Genomic DNA, 18,713 nt, shown 5'->3' on the forward strand with positions numbered 1-18,713 from the left:
CATCTATTGATGGTCATTTCTAGATCTTATTACTTAATAAGGCTTTGCCAGATGGTGACATACTTTCATTCTTTCTTTGTTTCTTATCTCAAATCTTTATACCTTATGTGGATTAAATGCTTGACTCTTTCCCTTTATTTACCAGTTTGTAGAAGGGATTCTTATTCTTACTGGTAATCAGATTGGCTCTTCTTTGGCCAATGGGAGCCTATATAAGTTGGTTCTTAAGTTCTTTTAACAGGACCCCAGGAGCCTTGGCTAGCTTTCTTGTTTTCTTGTATAACAAGGTGTTCCTGGCTCATCTATTTCCTGCCCCAGATCTGCAATCAGCCATTTCTCTGGGGAGCTCTGGTTCCTCTTAGCAGTAAATTAAATATACCTATTTTCAATCCCTTTCCAGTTGTTGTTATATGTGTTTTTTCACAGAAGAGTATATTCCTGTGGATTGGCCATTTATACTTTTTCATGGTGTAGGACTTTTTCTTTTCTTCTTTCTTTTTTTATTTTTTTCAAGAAACAGACAGGAAAGGAAAGATGAGAAGCATCAACTCATAGTTGCAGCACTTTTAGTTCATTGATTGCTTCTCATATGTGCCTTGAACAAGGGGCTCCAGCTGAGCCAGGGACCTTAGGCTCAAGCCAGTGACCATGGGATCATGTCTCTGATCCCATGCTCAGGCCAGCAACCCCACACTCAAGCTGGTGAGCCTGCACTCAAGCCAGATGAGCCCATTCTCGGGGTTCTGGGACCTCAGCATCCTAGGTCAGCTTGGTTCTATCCACTGCACCACCACTGGTCAGGCAGTGTGGGACTTTTTCATATAAGTCATAATTTGTGTCTGTGAGCTCATCTTCCCCAGGAATTTTACCCTAGGTGTCCTGAATCGTTCCCCACCCCATGGGGCATAGTGGCACAGATATTACCTAGAGCTGGATGCCCCAAACTAGTTTTTATTAGGGACCAGTTAATGGGGAGAGGGCAGTTAAAGGGACAACATTGTTTCTTTCCCATGTACTTCTGTATTTTTTAAATCTTTTACAATGAGAATATATTTCTTTGTTAATGGTGAAATTATAAAAGGGCAAGACACCTATGTGCCACAGATTTGAAAATGGAAATGTGAGGAGGCTGTTTACTTGTGTAAGAAAGGAGTGATGTGTTTTGTCTTTGTTTGCTTTCCAGGACTTGTACCCAGCTCTGAAAGGTGTAAGCACAGTTTTCCACTGTGCATCACCCCCACCATCCAGTAACAACAAGGAGCTCTTTTATAGAGTGAATTACATTGGCACCAAGAATGTCATTGAAACTTGCAAAAAGGCTGGTGTTCAGGTAAGCGGACCTTACACTCACTGTAGAGTGAGTGCTGTCACACATTTCTAAATGTGTGGGGGCCAGGATTCTTGCTCTCCCCCTGGGCCTACCCAGGCTTGCTTCCGAAAGTGTTGGGAAAATCCTAGAAATAAAGCCCTGGAGTGGCTGGGCCAGTTTGAGCTATAATATTCTAACTACATTGGACTAGACCATCAGAGGCCCCTAAGGTTTATTAGTCTTTGGTTAAAGAGCTACAAAATATAGATACTGCTTACTTTTTTTAAGTAAGAGGAGAGGAGATAGAGAGACAGATTCCCGCATGCGCCCCAACCAGGATCCACCCAGCAACCACCGTTTTGGGCCAATGTTCGAATCAGCTGAGCTATCCTCAGGGCCCAGAGCCGACACTGAACCAGTCGAGCCACTGGCTGCGAAGGGAAAGAGAGAGAAAAGGGGAGAGGGAGGGGAACAGAAGCAGAGGGTCACTTCTCCTTTGTGCCCTGACTGGGAATCAAACCCAGGACGTCCATATGCTGGGCCAAAGCTCTATTTACTGAGCCACCTGGCCAGGGCATTGCTTATATTTTTTATTGCAATTATATATATAACATAAAAGTCACCATTTTAACCTTTTATTTTTTCTGAAGCTGGAAACGGGGACACTGTCAGACAGACTCCCGCATGTGCCCGACCTGGATCCACCCAGCATGTCCACCAGGGGTGACGCTCTGCCCTTCCGGGACATCGCCCTGCCAGGACCAGAGCCACTTTAGTGCCTGGGGCAGAGGCCAAGGAGCCATCCCCAGCGCCCGGGCCATCTTTGCTCCAATGGAGCCTCGCTGCGGGAGGGGAAGAGAGAGACAGAGAGGAAGGGGGGGGTGGAGAAGCAAATGGGCGCTTCTCCTATGTGTCCTGGCCGGGAATCGAACCCGGGTCCCCCGCACACCAGGCCGACGCTCTACCGCTGAGCCAACCGCCCAGGGCCTATTTTAACCATTTTTAAAAAACTTTTTAAAGATATATTTTATTTTATTTTATTTTTAACTTTATTCAGTTTTTTTGAGAGAGAGAGAGGAGGGAGAGGAGCAGAAAGCATCAACTCCCATATGTGCCTTGACCAGGCAAGCCCAGGGTTTTGAACCGGTGACCTCAGCATTCCCAGGTCAACACTTTATCCACTGCGCCACCACAGGTCAGGCCATTTTAACCATTTTTAAGTGTACACGTCAGCGGCATTGAGCACAGTCACATTCTTATGCAGCCATCCCCACCATCCATCTCCTGAAGTTTTTCATCTTTCCAAACTAAAATCTGTCCCCATTAAACAACAGTTCTCTATTCCCCCTCTCCTGGCCCCCTGCACACACTCTTCTCTCTGTCTCTGCATTTGACCACTTGAGGGACCTCACAGAAGTAGAATCAAACACTGCTTGTCCTTATGTGTCTTGCTTACTTCACTTAGCCCAGTGTCTCCAAGGTTCATCTATTTGTAGCATTTGTCAGAATTTCCCCTTTTTTTTAAGGTTGAATAATGTTCCATTGTAAACAAAACCACATTCTGTTTCTCCATTCACCGGACAGTGAGCACATGGGTTATTTCTAACTTTTGACTATTCTGAATTATGCTACTGTAAACATGGCTATATAAATATCTACTCCTGTTTCTACTATTCATTCTTTTGGGTAAAGACTCAGAAGTGGAATTCCTGGATCATACAATAATTCTATGTTTAAACTTTTAAGGCAGTGGTCCCCAACCTTTTTTAGGCCATGGACCGGTTTAATGTCAGAAAATATTTTCATGGACCGGCCTTTAGGGTGGGACGGATAAATGTATCATGTGACCGAGACAAGCGTCAAGAGCAGGGGTCCCCAAACTACGGCCTGCGGGCCGCATGCGGCCCCCTGAGGCCATTTATCCGGCCCCCACCGCACTTCCAGAAGGGGCACCTCTTTCATTGGTGGTCAGTGAGAGGAGCATAGTTCCCATTGAAATACTGGTCAGTTTGTTGATTTAAATTTACTTGTTCTTTATTTTAAATATTGTATTTGTTCCCATTTTGTTTTTTTTACTTTAAAATAAGATATGTGCAGTGTGCATAGGGATTTGTTCATAGTTTTTTTTATAGTCCGGCCCTCCAACAATCTGAGGGACAGTGAACTGGCCCCCTGTGTAAAAAGTTTTGGGGGCCCCTGGTCAAGAGTGTCTTAGAGGGGTGTAACAGAGGGAATCTGGTCATTTTTTAAAAATAAAACATCGTTCAGACTCAAATATAAATAAAACGGAAATAATGTAAGTTATTTATTCTTTCTCTGCAGACCGGTACCAAATGGCCCACGGACCGGTACCAGTCCGTGGCCTGGGGGCTGGGGACCACTGTTTTAAGGAACTGCCATACTATTTGCCAGATGTTGCTTATGTTTTCAAAGAAGGAATAATTGACTTTCACCTAGTAGGAACCTGTTGAAATGCCGACCCAAAAGAATAAGAATTTCTACCATGTCAGAGCTTGTTACATTATTATAAAGTCTAGTTCTCAAGATAACCTTACAGGGTACCAGCCACCAGACAGAAGAGCTCCCTGTCAGCCAAGCACCCCGCCGTCACAGTGAGGTATGACATCGATGCTGTGTAAATGCAAAAAAGGGCTGAAGTGAGCCAGGGGTTGCTCTTCCAACAGTCCTTGATACAGCCCCCAGCACCATCAGCTGGCCCAGCAGGGACAGCAGCTCTTCTGAGCTCTGTACCCTGGGAAGGATCAGTTAGAGTAATAGTGACCCCTTGCACTTGGCAAATGACAAGAAACTTTGCCTGGCACTTGTCACCTAATTTGCTCCTCATTAGGTAACCTGGGGCTATTAATGTCACTTACCAGGTCAGGAAGCAGATGGGGAGAACTAGGTGCTGTCTCTGCCAGTAAATAAAAAAAAAGTGGAATTCAAATCAGATCCTCCAGTGCCAGAGCCCAGACCCCTTACTCTCCTGTGCTTTTGTAACACAGCACTGTGAAACACACTGCTGTTGCTTTTTTTTTTTTTTTTTTTTTTTTTTTTATTTTTGTGAAGCTGGAAACGGGGAGAGACAGTCAGACAGACTCCCCCATGCGCCCGACCGGGATCCACCCGGCACGCCCATCAGGGGCGACGCTCTGCCGCAACCAGAGCCACTCTAGCGCCTGGGGCAGAGGCCAAGGAGCCATCCTCAGCGCCCGGGCCATCTTTGCTCCATTGGAGCCTCAGCTGCGGGAGGGGAAGAGAAAGACAGAGAGGAAGAGGGGTGGAGAAGCAAATGGGCGCTTCTCCTATGTGCCCTGGCCGGGAATCGAACCCGGGTCCCCCGCACGCCAGGCCGACGCTCTACCGCTGAGCCAACTGGCCAGGGCCTGCTGTTGCTTTTAATTAGAATATCTCAGGCATCCAAATATGATTCGAAAGTAATATAGCAGTCATGCACTCCTCACAGCCTTTGAGAAACACTATTACTGGTAGAGTTGAAGCCCTGTGTGTCCCCCTACTCAATGCCATTGTCGTTGGGAACTACCATGTCCAACCAACATGCTATAAAACTATAAAATGGTATATTGGATAGATCTTCCTGTAACTTGCTTTTTTTCTCCTTAATGTTACATTCTTGAGATTTATCCATCTTGATATATGTAGCTCCAGTATATTCAGTAAAGTGGCAGAAATAAATAGCTTAATGAGCAACAGTGCAGGAAAGCATTTTTTTATTTTGTATTTAGGGGTTAGTTCACAACACTGAAATCGAAAAATTGTTTAATGTGGTTTTTTTCCTCGAAGATTTAAAGTGTTACTTCCCACATTTAAATCTTTAATCTACCAGAAACTTATGTGTATATATGGTGTGAGGTAGAGAGCACAATATTTTGTTTTTCATCACCATTTCTTTTGTGGTCCGTCCTTTCCCCACTTTTAGCACCCCATCCAGCACACTTCACATGTTGGAACTGTGAATAGGTCCGTTCCCAGCTCTCTCTTGCACTCCTTTGGCCTCTGTCTATGCCTAGGCCACTATGCTCTGTCCTAATTCAGTGATCCTAAGGATGAATCTCAGTGTCTGGTAGAACAGGTCACGTCCAACCATTTTCTTCAGAATTTGTTTGGCTAAACCAAACGGGAGTTGATATTCCACAAACAACAGTTCCAATAAGGGGTTAATATTCAAAATATATAAGGAACTCACAAAACTCAGCAACAAACAAGCAAACAATCCAATCAAAAAATAGGGAGAAGAACTGAACATACACTTCTCCCAAGAAGATAAACAAAATGGCCAACAGATATATGAAAAGATGCTTGTCTTCACTAGCTATTCGAGAAATGCAAATCAATATTACACTAATTTTGGTGCAAATGAATGTAAACTGGTATAACCATTATGGAAGACAGTATGGTGGTTCCTAAAAAAATTAAGAATAGAACTACCATGTGACCCAGCAATCCCTTTACTGGGTATCTACCCAAAACCTAGAGAACAGTGGTACATAAAGACACATGCACCCCCATGTTCATCGCAGTATTGTTAACAGTGGCCAACACATGGAAACAACCAAAGTGTTTCACGATAGAGTATTGGATAAAGAAGATGTAGTCCATAAGTACAATGGAATACTACTCAGCCATAAAAAATGATGACATTGCCATTTACAATAACATGGATGGACCTTGAGAACATTATACTGAGTGAAATAAATAAATCAGAAAACGCTCAGAACTGTATGATTTCACACGTAGGTGGGATATAAAGCTGAGACTCATAGACATAGATAAGAGTGAAGTGGTTACCAGAGGGAAGGAGGGAAGAGTGAGGGGTGTAAAGGGGGTCAAATATATATCCCACATAGGTGGAATATAAAACTCAGACTCATGGACATAGATAAAAGTGAAGTGGTTAGTGGGGGAGGGGAGTAAAGAAGGACAAATATACATGATGGAAAATGATTTGACTTTTGGTGATGGGCACACAATACAATCAGCATTTCAAATACTAGAGAGATATTCACCTGAAACCTATGTACTCTTATTGATCAATGTCACCCCATTAAGTTCAAAATAAAAAAAATTAAAAATAAAATTCCCTTGGCTATCATTAGCTCTTTGCTTGTCCATATAGTTTTTAAGATCAGCTTGTTGAGTTGATAAAGACTGCTGAAATTGTTATGGTGATTGCATCAAACTTAAACATAATTTGTGAGAGAACTGACATCCTTCCAATATCGACTCTTCCTGTCCATAAATACATAATTCTGTTTGTCTTTCTCTTTAATGCCTTTCAATAGAGTTTTATACTTCATAATGGTTTTACATATTTTGTGTCAAATTTATCCCTATGTGCCTCATTTATGATTATTGAAATATTTTTCATATCACATTTTCAATTGCTAGTATGTAGGAACAGTTAATTTTTGTGTATTGACTGTGTACTGAACAACTCTACTGAACTCTAACTTTAATATTTTCTGTATATTTAAAGTATTTTCTGTGTACACATTTCCAGTATCTGTGAATGGTAATAGTTTTGATTCTTCATTCCAAATCATTACACTTTGTTGTTTGTCTTATCCTCCCATTCTAACTGGAGACTCCAGGACAGTGTTAAATAAAAGTGGTTAAAATACAAGCTGATGATGTTCAATGTTAGATGAGGTACCTTTAACCAGAGGTCTGGGAACTGGGGACTCTCATAAGAGAGCATCTTCCTTTTGAATAATATTTCTCAAATTGACATGGACGTGTGCCTGCGTGTGCTGGCATGCCAAGTTTGATGTCAATCAGCAGAGGTCTTTTCAGACAGACATCTCCATCAAAGTCTGTGAGTTATTGTTCCCCTGTGGAGAATCACTCCCATAGTGAGAAACAATGAATAATGGAAGTCCGTTCTACCCTCAGTTATGATAGGAGAGAGAAAAATGTGAAATCTGCTGTTTTAGAATGTAATACCAAGATGTGTCCAGAATCCACATTGCTGCAAAAAATAATTCTTTGAATTATTTTAAGAAGACCTGAAAAGTGAAGGCATTGCAGTAAATAATTTGTATGGTACTTTGAATGTGAGAGTTATGAACAAGTACCATTTGATTCTCTTTCATACTTGATTAATGGGATGTTTAAATCAGGGGTTGGGAACCTTTTTGGCTGAGAGAGCCATGAACGCCACATATTTTCAAATGTAATTCCGTGAGAGCCATACAACCCGTGTACGTTACGCATTATCCAATAAAAATTTGGTGTTGTCTTGGAGGACAGCTGTGATTGGCTCCAGCTACCCGCAACCATGAACATGAGCGGTAGGAAATGAATGGATTGTAATACATGAGAATGTTTTATATTTTTAACATTATTTTTTTAATTAAAGATTTGTCTGCGAGCCAGATGCAGCCATCAAAAGAGCCACATCTGGCTCGCGAGCCATAGGTTCCTGACCCCTGGTGTAAATAGTGATCATTCTTGACTAATTTTTTAATCTTCCTTTCTCTTCTGCCAGAAACTTGTTTTAACCAGCAGTGCTAGTGTCATCTTTGAGGGCACTGACATCAAGAATGGAACTGAGGACCTGCCTTATGCCATGAAACCCATTGACTACTACACAGAGACAAAGATCTTACAGGAGAAAGTACGTATCTGAGAACTGGTTGAGTGTCAAGCAAGTTCCATGAATGTCTGAAGGGCTTAGATTCTTAAGAAAAATATTTGTGAATATATGAAGTTAATATTTTGAGACCTAAGTATCTAAAGTATTATTTGTGGGTGAAATACAGTTTAAAAAATCTTAACAGCCCTGTCTGGGTAGCTCAGTTTGTTTCAATGTTGTCCCAATACACCAAGGTTGTGGTTCGATCCCCAGTCAGGACACATACAAGAATCAACCAGTGGATGCTTAAATAAATGGAACAACAAATCTCTCTCTCTCTCCCTCCCTCCCCTCCCTCCCCTCCCTCCCTCCTTCCCTTTCTCTCTCCCTTCCTTCCTCTCTCTCTCTAAAATCAATAAATTAAATTTTATTTAAATCATAGCAAAATAGCTTAATACGACCAGATACCTCTCTGAGTCTTTTACAGGAACTGCCTCATTTAAACTTCAGAATAACCCCCTAAGGTGGATACTATTATCATCACCATATTACAGATGAGGACAATTGATGTCCAGAGATTCAGAGCCTTCCTGAGGCCATGCAGCTAGTAGGTGGCTGAACCAAGGCAGTTTAGCTCCAGAGCCTGCACTCAAACTCACTCTGTGCAGGGTTACTCAGTTGCTATAGAAATCAGGTAATTTATGATGCCTCAAAGTGTGCAGGTAAACCTTGGGTTTAACACACAAGGAGTGTGTTTTCATTTAAAATGTTTTCCTGGTGGCACTCTTGTTCCCCTCCCTTTTTAAAAATTAAACAGTGGAAGGATCTTGCTTTATTTTAAAGAAAAGTAGTTTTCTACTTGGCAACCTGGCTTTTCCTGGGAGCATCTGGTTTTACCAGCAGTCTGAGTTGAATAACAGACACCAAGCCTTCAGATTCCTGGGCTCCAGGGATCCTAACAGCTGCCAGCTCCAGGATTAATGTCCAGGAAGGACACTACCCTGAAGATAGCTACAGCTGAAGGCCATGAATGCTCATCGGCCACAGACAACTTCACTTAGATGGGCAGCTTGGAGTTTACCTCTCCCAGGTGTCTGTAGCACATAATAGCCAGTGAGGGTTCTCTCATAGCTAATACTTACGGAACCAAAATTTAGTGCCAAATTGGTAATAGTCCCACCATACTACCTGAAAGCCTGCTGTCTGTTTGCTATTACTCCAGCTCAAAAAGTCCTAGAACTCGCCCTGGCCGGTTGGCTCAGTGGTAGAGCGTCGGCCTAGCATGCGGAGGACCCGGGTTCGATTCCCGGCCAGGGCACACAGGAGAAGCGCCCATTTGTTTCTCCACCCCTCCGCTGCACTTTCCTCTCTGTCTCTCTCTTCCCCTCCCGCAGCCAAGGCTCCATTGGAGCAAAGATGGCCCGGGCGCTGGGGATGGCTCTGTGGCCTCTGCCTCAGACGCTAGAGTGGCTCTGGTTGCAACATGGCAACGCCCAGGATGGGCAGAGCATCGCCCCCTGGTGGGCAGAGCGTCGCCCCATGGTGGGCGTGCCGGGTGGATCCCGGCCAGGCGCATGCGGGAGTCTGTCTGACTGTCTCTCCCTGTTTCCAGCTTCAGAAAAATGAAAAAAGAAAAAAAAAGCCCTAGAACTCATCTTCAGAGAGTCAGAAGGTCCTCCCCAATCTAGGGGTAGAAGCCTAGTATTTTGCAAGCTAGTGTTCTGTATCTGTCATCTTGCTTCTTGGAACAGAGAGTCTACAGAGCTCCCACCTGCTTGGATTTGACTCAAAGAGCATTGAAGCTTCCACTGGGCCCTGTGCACTCTCACTCAAGACGCCTAGAACTCCCACCCTTTGTGTTCAGGAGCTGCAAGTGACAGCTGTGGCTCAGACTATCAGTGTGTCATTTGCATTGACTTTTTGTGCTCACTTGGAAAAAAGCAAAGCCCATAAATGACTCCAGCAATAACACCCCTGGAGCCTCCTGTCATCTGCTGTTGGCATACAATAACTCACTGTTGGCTTTCAGACCTCCCAACGTAAAAAATGGAATGTGGTGTTGATCTAAGGCCCTTTTCACCTCTCATCTTTTTTAAAAGATTTTGTTTATTGATTTTAAAGAGAGAAGAGAGAGAGGGACAGGGAACTAGAAGTATCAACTCATAGTTGCTTCACTTTAGTTAATTGATTGATTGCTTTTTCATATGTGCCTTGACTGGGCAAGCCCAGGGCTTCTCTTTTTCTATTTTAATTTTACAATTTTATTTAGACAATTAATTTTAACGGGGTGACATTGGTCAACTGGAGTACACAGATTTAGAGAAAACATCTCCAGATCATTTTGACATTCGATTATCTTATATACCATACCCATCACCCAAAGTCAAATCATCCTCTGTCACCATTTATTTGATTTTCTTTATGCCCCTTGCCTCCCCCAACCCCCTCTCTCTCCTCCCTCCCCCCCCCCGTAACTTTCACACTCTAATCTATGTCCATGAGTCTCAATTTTGTGTCCCACCTATGTATGGAATCATACAGTTCTCAACTTTTTCTGATTTACTTATTTCACTCAGTATAATGTTATCAAGGTCCATCCATGTTGTAAATGATCCTATGTCATCATTTCTTATGGCTGAGTAGTATTCTATAGTATATATGTACCGCATCTTCCTTTTCCAATCATCTATTGAAGGGCTTTTTGGTTGTTTCCATGTCTTGGCCACTGTGAACAGTGCTGCAATAAACATGAGGCTGCATGGGTCTTTACATGCCAATGTTTTTGAGTTTTGGGGGTATATATCCAGTAGAGGGATTGCTGGGTAATATGGTAGTTCTATTCTTAATTTTTTGAGGAACCACCATACTTTCTTCCTAATGGTTGTACTACTTTACATTCCCACCGACAGTGAATGAGGGTTCCTTTTTCTCCACAGCCTCTCCAACACTTATTACCTGTTTTATTGACACAAGCTAATCTAGCAGGTGTGAGGTGGTATCTCATTGTAGTTTTGATTTGCATTTCTCTAATAGCTAGCGAAAATGAGCATTTTTATATATCTATTGGCCATTTGTATTTCTTCTTGTGAGAAATGTCTTCATGTCCTCTTCCCATTTTTTTATTGGATTGTTTGCTTGTTTGTTGTTGAGTTTTGTGAGTTCTTTGTATATTTTGGATATTAGGCCCTTATCTGAGCTCTTGTTTGAAAATAACATTTCCCATTTAGTTGGCTATCTGTTTTGTTGTCAGTTTCTCTTGCTTTGCAAAAGCTTCTTAGTCTGATGCAGTCCCATTCATTTATCTTTGCCTTTACTTCCCTTGCCTTTGGAGTCAAATTCATAAAATGTTTTCTATGGCCAAGGTCCATGAGTTTAGTACCTATGTTTTCTTCTATGTAATTTATTGTTTCAGATTTTATATTTAGGTCTTTGATCCATTTTGAATTAATTTTTGTGCAAGGAGACAAACTGTAGTCAAGTTTCATTCTTTTGCATGTGGCTTTTCAGCGTGCCCAGCCCTATTTATTTATTTATTTATTTATTTATTTATTTTTGTATTTTTCTGAAGCTGGAAACGGGGAGAGACAGTCAGACAGACTCCCGCATGCACCCGACCGGGATCCACCCGGCACGCCCACCAGGGGCGATGCTCTGCCCACCAGGGGGCGATGCTCTGCCCCTCCGGGGCATCGCTCTGCTGCGACCAGAGCCACTCCAGCGCCTGGGGCAGAGGCCAAGGAGCCATCCCAGTGCCCAGGCCATCTTTGCTCCAATGGAGCCTTGGCTATGGGAGGGGAAGAGAGAGACAGAGAGGAAGGAGGGGGGGTGGAGAAGCAAATGGGTGCTTCTTCTATGTGCCCTGGCCGGGAATCGAACCCTGGTTCCCCGCATGCCAGGCCGACGCTCTACCGCTGAGCCAACCGGCCAGGGCCCAGCCCCATTTATTGAAGAGGTTTTCTTTTCTCCATTGTGTGTTTTTGGCTCCTTTATCAAAGATGATTTGACCACAAAAATGTGCTTTTATTTCCGGGGTCTATTCTGTTCCTTTGGTCTGAGTGTCTATTTTTCTGCCAATACCTTGCTGTTTTGATTATTGTGGCTCTGTAGTGAAAATTTGAAGTTAGGTTTGGAATGCCCCCAGCTTCATTTTCTTCCTTAGGATTACTTTGGCTATTCAGGTTTTTTGTGGTTCTATATAAACCTGATTTTTTGTTCCTTTTCTTTAAAAAATGACATTGAAATTTTGATGAGAATTGTATTAAATTTGTATATTTCTTTGGGTAATAGGGTCATTTTAACTATATTTATTTTTCCTATTCCAGAACAATGAATATTTCTTCATTTCATTTTGTCTTTTTCGATTTCCTTTAACAATGCTTTGTAGTTTTCATTATATAGGTCCTTTACATTCTTTGTTATGTTTATTCCTAGGTATTTTTTGTTGTTGTTTTGATCGTAAAAGGGATTATTTTTTTTAGTTCATTTTCTGAAGTGTCATTATTGGCATATCAGAAAGCAATAGACATCTGTATATTAATTTTGTTTCCTGCAATCTCACTGCATTCGTTTATTGTTTCTAATAGCCTTTCCGTGGAGTCTTTGGGGTTTTCTATATACAAAATCATGTCATCTGCACAAAGTAAAACCTTTACTTCTTCTTTCCCAATAACAATGCATTTTATTTCTTTTTCTTGTCTGATTGCTCTGGCTAGAACTTCCAGCAGTACGTTGAATAGGAGTGGAGAGAGTGGGCAACCTTGTCTTGTTCCTGATATTAGAGAAAATGTTTTCAGTTTTTGGCCATGTAGTATGATGTTAGCTGATCGTTTGTCATAAATGGGTTTTATTATGTTGAGATATTTTCCTTCTATAACCATTTTATTGAATGTTTTAAACATAAAATGATGTATTTTATCGAATGCCTTTTCTACATCTATTGCAGTGGTTCTGAAACTTTTTGAAGTTGGGGCGCATTTAAAATCTTACAAATTGTAGGCACACTATATACAGATTTTTGACAAATGTGATAATTAAGTCAAATATTAAAGAAAAAATACAAAGTCCAAGCATGCTTTTATGGAAATTAAATGAAATAAATATGACAAAATTAAATTTATTCAGACATTCATAAACATTTTTATGTTACATTTATTTAGTTTTGCTTTTTAGAATTCATAAAAAAGGAATTAAAAAATAAAAAATGACAAAAAAGTTATCTTTTTATATATATATAGATACATTCTTAGTAAGATTTAGTAAATTCGGCAGGTCCTGGCACAAATGTGTTAAGTTTTTTTATTCTTGTGTTTATGAGAAACATGAGCCTGATGTGTCCTAGCAATTTCTTCAATGTTTGGGCATATATTTGAGAGGCAAACTCTCATTTCCTGTCAATACATTGAAGAATTCCTCTCTTTTTACTCTTAATTGTGTTGAGGGTAGAAAATCCTAATTCACATAAATAAGATGTTGAAAATTATAGTAAAATGAGGTTTTGGGGTATATACCCAGTAGAGGGATTGCTGGGTCATAAGGTAGTTCTATTTGCAGTTTTTTGAGGAACCACCATACTTTCCTCCATAATGGTTGTACTACTTTACAGTCCCACCAACAGTGGATGAGAGTTCCCTTTTCTCCGCAGCCTCTCCAACATTTGCTATTACCCGTCTTGTTGATAATAGCTAATCTAACAGGGGTGAGGTGGTATCTCATTGTAGTTTTGATTTGCATTTCTCTAATAACTAATGAAGCTGAGCATCTTTTCATATATCTGTTGGCCATTTGTATTTCTTCCTGGGAGAAGTGTCTGTTCATGTCCTCTTCCCATTTTTTTATTGGATTGTTTGTTTGTTGTTGAGTTTTATGAGTTCTTTGTAAATTTTGGATATTAGGCCCTTATCTGAGCTGTTGTTTGAAAATAACATTTCCCATTTAGTTGGCTGTCTGTTTATTTTGATATCAGTTTCTCTTGCTGAGCAAAAACTTTTTATTCTGATGTAGTCCCATTCATTTATCTTTGCCTTCACTTCTCTTGCCATTGGAGTCAAGTTCATAAAATGTTCTTTAAAACCCAGGTCCATGAGTTTAGTACCTATGTCTTCTTCTATGTACTTTATTGTTTCAGGTCTTATATTTAGGTCTTTGATCCATTTTGAATTAATTTTAGTACACGGGGACAGGCTGTAGTCGAGTTTCATTCTTTTGCATGTGGCTTTCCAATTTAAACCTCAGAAACATTTATACGTAAAGACACATGTAGCCCCATGTTCATTGCAGCACTGTTCACAGTGGCCAAGACATGGAAACAACCAAAAAGCCCTTCAATAGAAGACTGGATAAAGAAGATGTGGCACATATATACACTATGGAATACTACTCAGCCATAAGAAATGATGACATCAGATCATTTACAGCAAAATGGTGGGATCTTGATAACATTATACGGAGTGAAATAAGTAAATCAGAAAAAAACAAGAACTACATGATTCCATACATTGGTGGAACATAAAACGAGACTAAGAGACATGGACAAGAGTGTGGTGGTTACCAGGGGTGGGGGGAGGGAGGACACAGGAGGGAGGGAGGGAGAGAGAGAGTTAGGGGGAGGGGGAGTGGCACAGAGAAAACTAGATAGAGGGTGATAGAGGACAATCTGACTCTGGCCGAGGGGTATGCAACATAATTTAATGACAAGATAACCTAGACATGTTTTCTTTGAATATATATACCCTGATTTATTAATGTCATCCCATTAACATTAATAAAAATTTATTTAAAAAAAAAACATGATAAACCCCCCCAAAAAAGAAAATTATAGTAAAACGTTCAAAGCTTTTTTAGATATTGCCACATATTCTTCTTTTATAGAAATCCAAAAGGCTTCAAGAGACAATTCCTTATGTTTAATCATCAATCCAAAACACCCCCTATACATATCATCTTTTTCTTAATTTATTTATTTATTTTGTTTACATAGATTCTAGTGTCTCCCCAAATGCATCACCCCTCCCCCATATTGCCCTTAATATCTTACCCCCCTCCCAAAAGATCCCTCCCCCCTTCTCCTTCAGGTTTATTTCCATTCCTCAGTTCACATTGTTCCTTGGATTCCTCAAATAAGTGAGGTCATATGATATTTTTCTTTCTCTGCCTGGCTTATTTCACTCAACATAATAGTTTTCAGGTTCATCCATGTTGTTGCAAAAGGTAATATTTCCTTCTTTTTCATGGCCCCATAGTATTCCATTGTATATATGTACCACAGCTTTTTAATCCACTCGTCCTCTGACAGACACTTGGGCTGTTTCCAGATCTTAACTATTGTGAACAATGCTACCATAAACATGGGGGTGCATTTCTTTTTTTTGAGTCAGAGATATGGTGTCCTTAAAATATATTACTATAAGTAAAATGGCTGGGTCAAAAGGCAGTTCCATTTTCAATTTTTTGAGGAATCTCCATACTGTTTTCCGCAGAGGCTGCACCAGTCTGCATTCCCACCAGCAGTGCAGGAGGGTTCCCTTTTCTCCACATCCTCGCCAGCACTTATTCTGTGTTTTGTTGATGAGCACCATTCTGACTGGTGTGAGGTGATATCTCATTGTGGTTTTAATTTGCATTTCTCTAATGATTACTGATGTTGAACATTTTTTTATCTTCCTATTGGCCATCTGTATGTCCTTTTTGGAGAAGTGTCTATTCATTTCTTTTGCCCATTTTTTGATTGGATTGTTTGTCTTCCTGGTATTGAGTTTTACAAGTTCTTTATAAATTTTGGTTATTAACCTCTTATCAGTTCTATTGTCGAATATGTTCTCCCATTGTGTGGTTTGTGTTTGTATTCTGTTCATATTGTCTTTAGCTGTGCAAAAACTTTTTAGTTTGATATAGTCCCACTTGTTTATCCTGTCTTTTATTTCACTTGCCCGTGGATATAAATTAGCAAATATATTGCTGCGAGAGATGTCAGTGAGCTTACTGCCTATGTTTTCTTCTAAGATGCTTATGGTTTCACGACTTACATTTAAGTCTTTTATCCATTTTGAGTTTATTTTTTGAATGCTGTAAAGTTGGTGGTCTAGTTTCAATTTTTTTGCAAATAGCTGTCCAATTTTCCCAACACCATTTGTTAAAGAAACTGTCTTTACTCCATTGGATGTTCCTTCCCCCTTTGTCAAATATGAGTTGACCATAGAGCTGTGGGTTTATTTCTGGGTTCTCTGTTCTGCTCCTTTGATCTATATGCCTGTTCTTAAGCCAGTACCAGGCTGTTTTGAGTACAATGGCCTTGTGGTATAACTTGATATCAGGAAGTGTGATACCTCCCACTTTATTCTTCTTTTTCAAGATTGCTGAGGCTATTCGTGTTCTGTTTTGGTTCCTTATAAATTTTTGGAATATTTGTTCTATATCTTTGAAGTATGTCATTGGTATTTTAATTGGTATTGCATTGAATTTATAAATTGCTTTGGATAATATAGACATTTTTATGATGTCTATTCTTCCTAACCATGAGCACGGTATATGCTTCCACTTGTTTGTGTCTTCCTTTATTTCTTTTATCAATGTTTTATCATTTTCCAAGTACAAGTCTTTAACCTCCTCGGTTAAATTCACTCCTAGGTACTTTATTTTTTTGTTGTTGCAATAGTGAAGGAGATTGTTTCCTTAATTTCTCTTTCTGACATTTCATTGTTGGTGTATAAAAATGCCTCTGATTTCTGAATATTAATTTTATATCCTGCCACCTTGCTGAATTCATTTATCAGGTCCAGTAGTTTTTTGACTGAGACTTGAGGGTTTTCTATATACAGTATCATATCATCTGCAAATAATGATAGTTTTACTTCTTCTTTCCCAATTTGGATGCTTTTTATTTCTTCTTCTTGTCTGATTGCTGTAGCTAGGACTTCCAGAACTATGTTGAATAAGAGTGGTGAAAGGGGGCACCCCTGCCTTGTTCCTGATCTTAAGGAGATTGCTTTTAATTTTTGTCCATTAATTATGATGTTGGCTGTGAGACTGTTATAGATGGCCTTTATCATGCTGAGATATGTTCCCTCTATTCCCACTTTGCTGAGAGTTTTGATCATAAATGGGTGCTGGATTTTATTAAATGCTTTTTCTGCATCTATTGAAATATCATGTGGTTTTTCTCCTTCCTTTTGTTTATGTGGTGAATCACATTGATTGACTTACGAATGTTGTACCATCCTTGTCTCCCCAGAATAAATCTCACTTGATCATGATATATGATTTTTTTCATGTATTGTTGGATCCGGTTTGCTAATATTTTGTTGAGGATTTTAGCATCTAAATTCATCAGGGATATTGGCCTATAATTTTTTTTCTTTTTGTTGTCTTTGCCTGATTTTCAATCAGAATTATACTCGCCTCATAAATGGAACTTGGAAGTGTTTCTTCCTCTTGATTTTTTGAAATAACTTGAGAAGGATAGAAATTAGTTCTTCTTTGAGTATTTGGTAGAGTTCAACAGTGAAGCCATCAGGCCCGGGGCTTTTGTTTTTTGGGAAGTTTTGATAACTGTTTCAATCTCATTTGCTGTAATCAGTCTGTTTAGGTTTTCTGATTCTTCCAGATTGATTTTTAAAAAATTATTTGTTTCAAGGAATTTGTCCATTTCACCAAGGTTATTTAATTTTTGGCGTACAGTTCTTCATAGTATTTTCTTACAATATTTTGTTTCTGTTGTGTGAGTTGTTATTTCTCCACTCTGATTTCTAATTTTATTTATTTGAGTGCTCTCTTTTTTTCTTGGTGAGTCTGGTTAAAGGTTCATCGATCTTGTTTATCGTCAAAAAACTAGCTCTTGGTTTCATTGATCCTCTGTATTGTTTCTTTAGCCTCTATGTCAGGGGTCTCAAACTCGCGGCCCGCCGAACAATTTTGTGCGGCCCGCAGACTAATCCCCTAGGCTTACTTAATTTTATCCAAAATATTTTGAACTTCGTGGATTAGTCTGCGGGCCGCACAAAATTGTTCGGTGGGCCGCGAGTTTGAGACCCCTGCTCTATGTCATTTATTTTCACTCTGATCTTTATTATTTCCTTCCTTTTACTAGCTCTGGGCTTTGATTGCTGTTCTTTTTCTAGTTCTTTTAGATGCAGGGTTAGGTTGTTTATTTGAGCTTTTTTAGCTTCCCTATGAATGCCTGTAGTGCTATGAACTTTCCTCTCAGGACTGCCTTTGTTGTGTCCCATAAATTTTGAGTTGTTGTGTGCTCATTATCATTCATTTCTCAGAATTTTTTTATTTCTTTTTTAATCTCGTTGTTAACCCATTTGTTACTTTATAACATGCTATTTAGTTTCCATGTGTTTGAGGATTTTTCCATTTTTCTGTTGTAGTTGATTTCTAGTTTAATCCATTGTGATCAAAGAAAATGCTTGATATGATTTCAATCTTCTTAAATTTGTTGAGTTCAAGTTCTTAAAACTTCAAGTTCCCCTAAAATCCACTTTCTGTTGTTTTTTATTGATGGCTGCTTGTTGGGCTCAGTACTATAATTCAGTGATTAGGTATGGTATTAGATGTGGCCTACTTCTTAGCCTCAAGTGTCATTCTATCCAGACATTTTAGCTCCTGTTGTGTGGTCTACCAGGCCTCCACCACTGCTGCTGCCCAGGGCTTTTGGGCTCAGGTGCTGCTGGCTCCAGCCCACCTCCATGACCACTGCTGCCCTGGTCTATCTAACGCGTGCCCGCACACTCATTTGGACTGCTTCCAGGGCTGCCTTGGTCCGCTCAGATGTCAGCAGCCACCTCGGGGTTGTCCCCGAGGTGACACTGT

At 40.2% G+C, this 18,713-nt stretch overlaps 1 protein-coding gene and 1 non-coding gene across 2 annotated transcripts in view; both read left to right on the forward strand.

Moving 5' to 3' along the window:
• NSDHL (NAD(P) dependent steroid dehydrogenase-like) overlaps window positions 1-18,713 on the forward strand; it is a 43,568-nt gene that overhangs the window by 14,847 nt on the left and 10,008 nt on the right. Inside the window, exons 4-5 of the mRNA XM_066249347.1 lie at window positions 1,184-1,330; window positions 7,818-7,946. Coding sequence (XP_066105444.1) covers window positions 1,184-1,330; window positions 7,818-7,946 — 276 coding nt within the window. The remainder of the gene's footprint in view (window positions 1-1,183; window positions 1,331-7,817; window positions 7,947-18,713) is intronic.
• TRNAA-AGC (transfer RNA alanine (anticodon AGC)) lies at window positions 9,147-9,222 on the forward strand. The gene has a single exon. It is a non-coding gene; the product is annotated as a tRNA-Ala (tRNA).

The sequence above is a fragment of the Saccopteryx bilineata genome, chromosome X (assembly GCF_036850765.1).
Source record: "Saccopteryx bilineata isolate mSacBil1 chromosome X, mSacBil1_pri_phased_curated, whole genome shotgun sequence".
NCBI classification, from domain to species: domain Eukaryota; kingdom Metazoa; phylum Chordata; class Mammalia; order Chiroptera; family Emballonuridae; genus Saccopteryx; species Saccopteryx bilineata.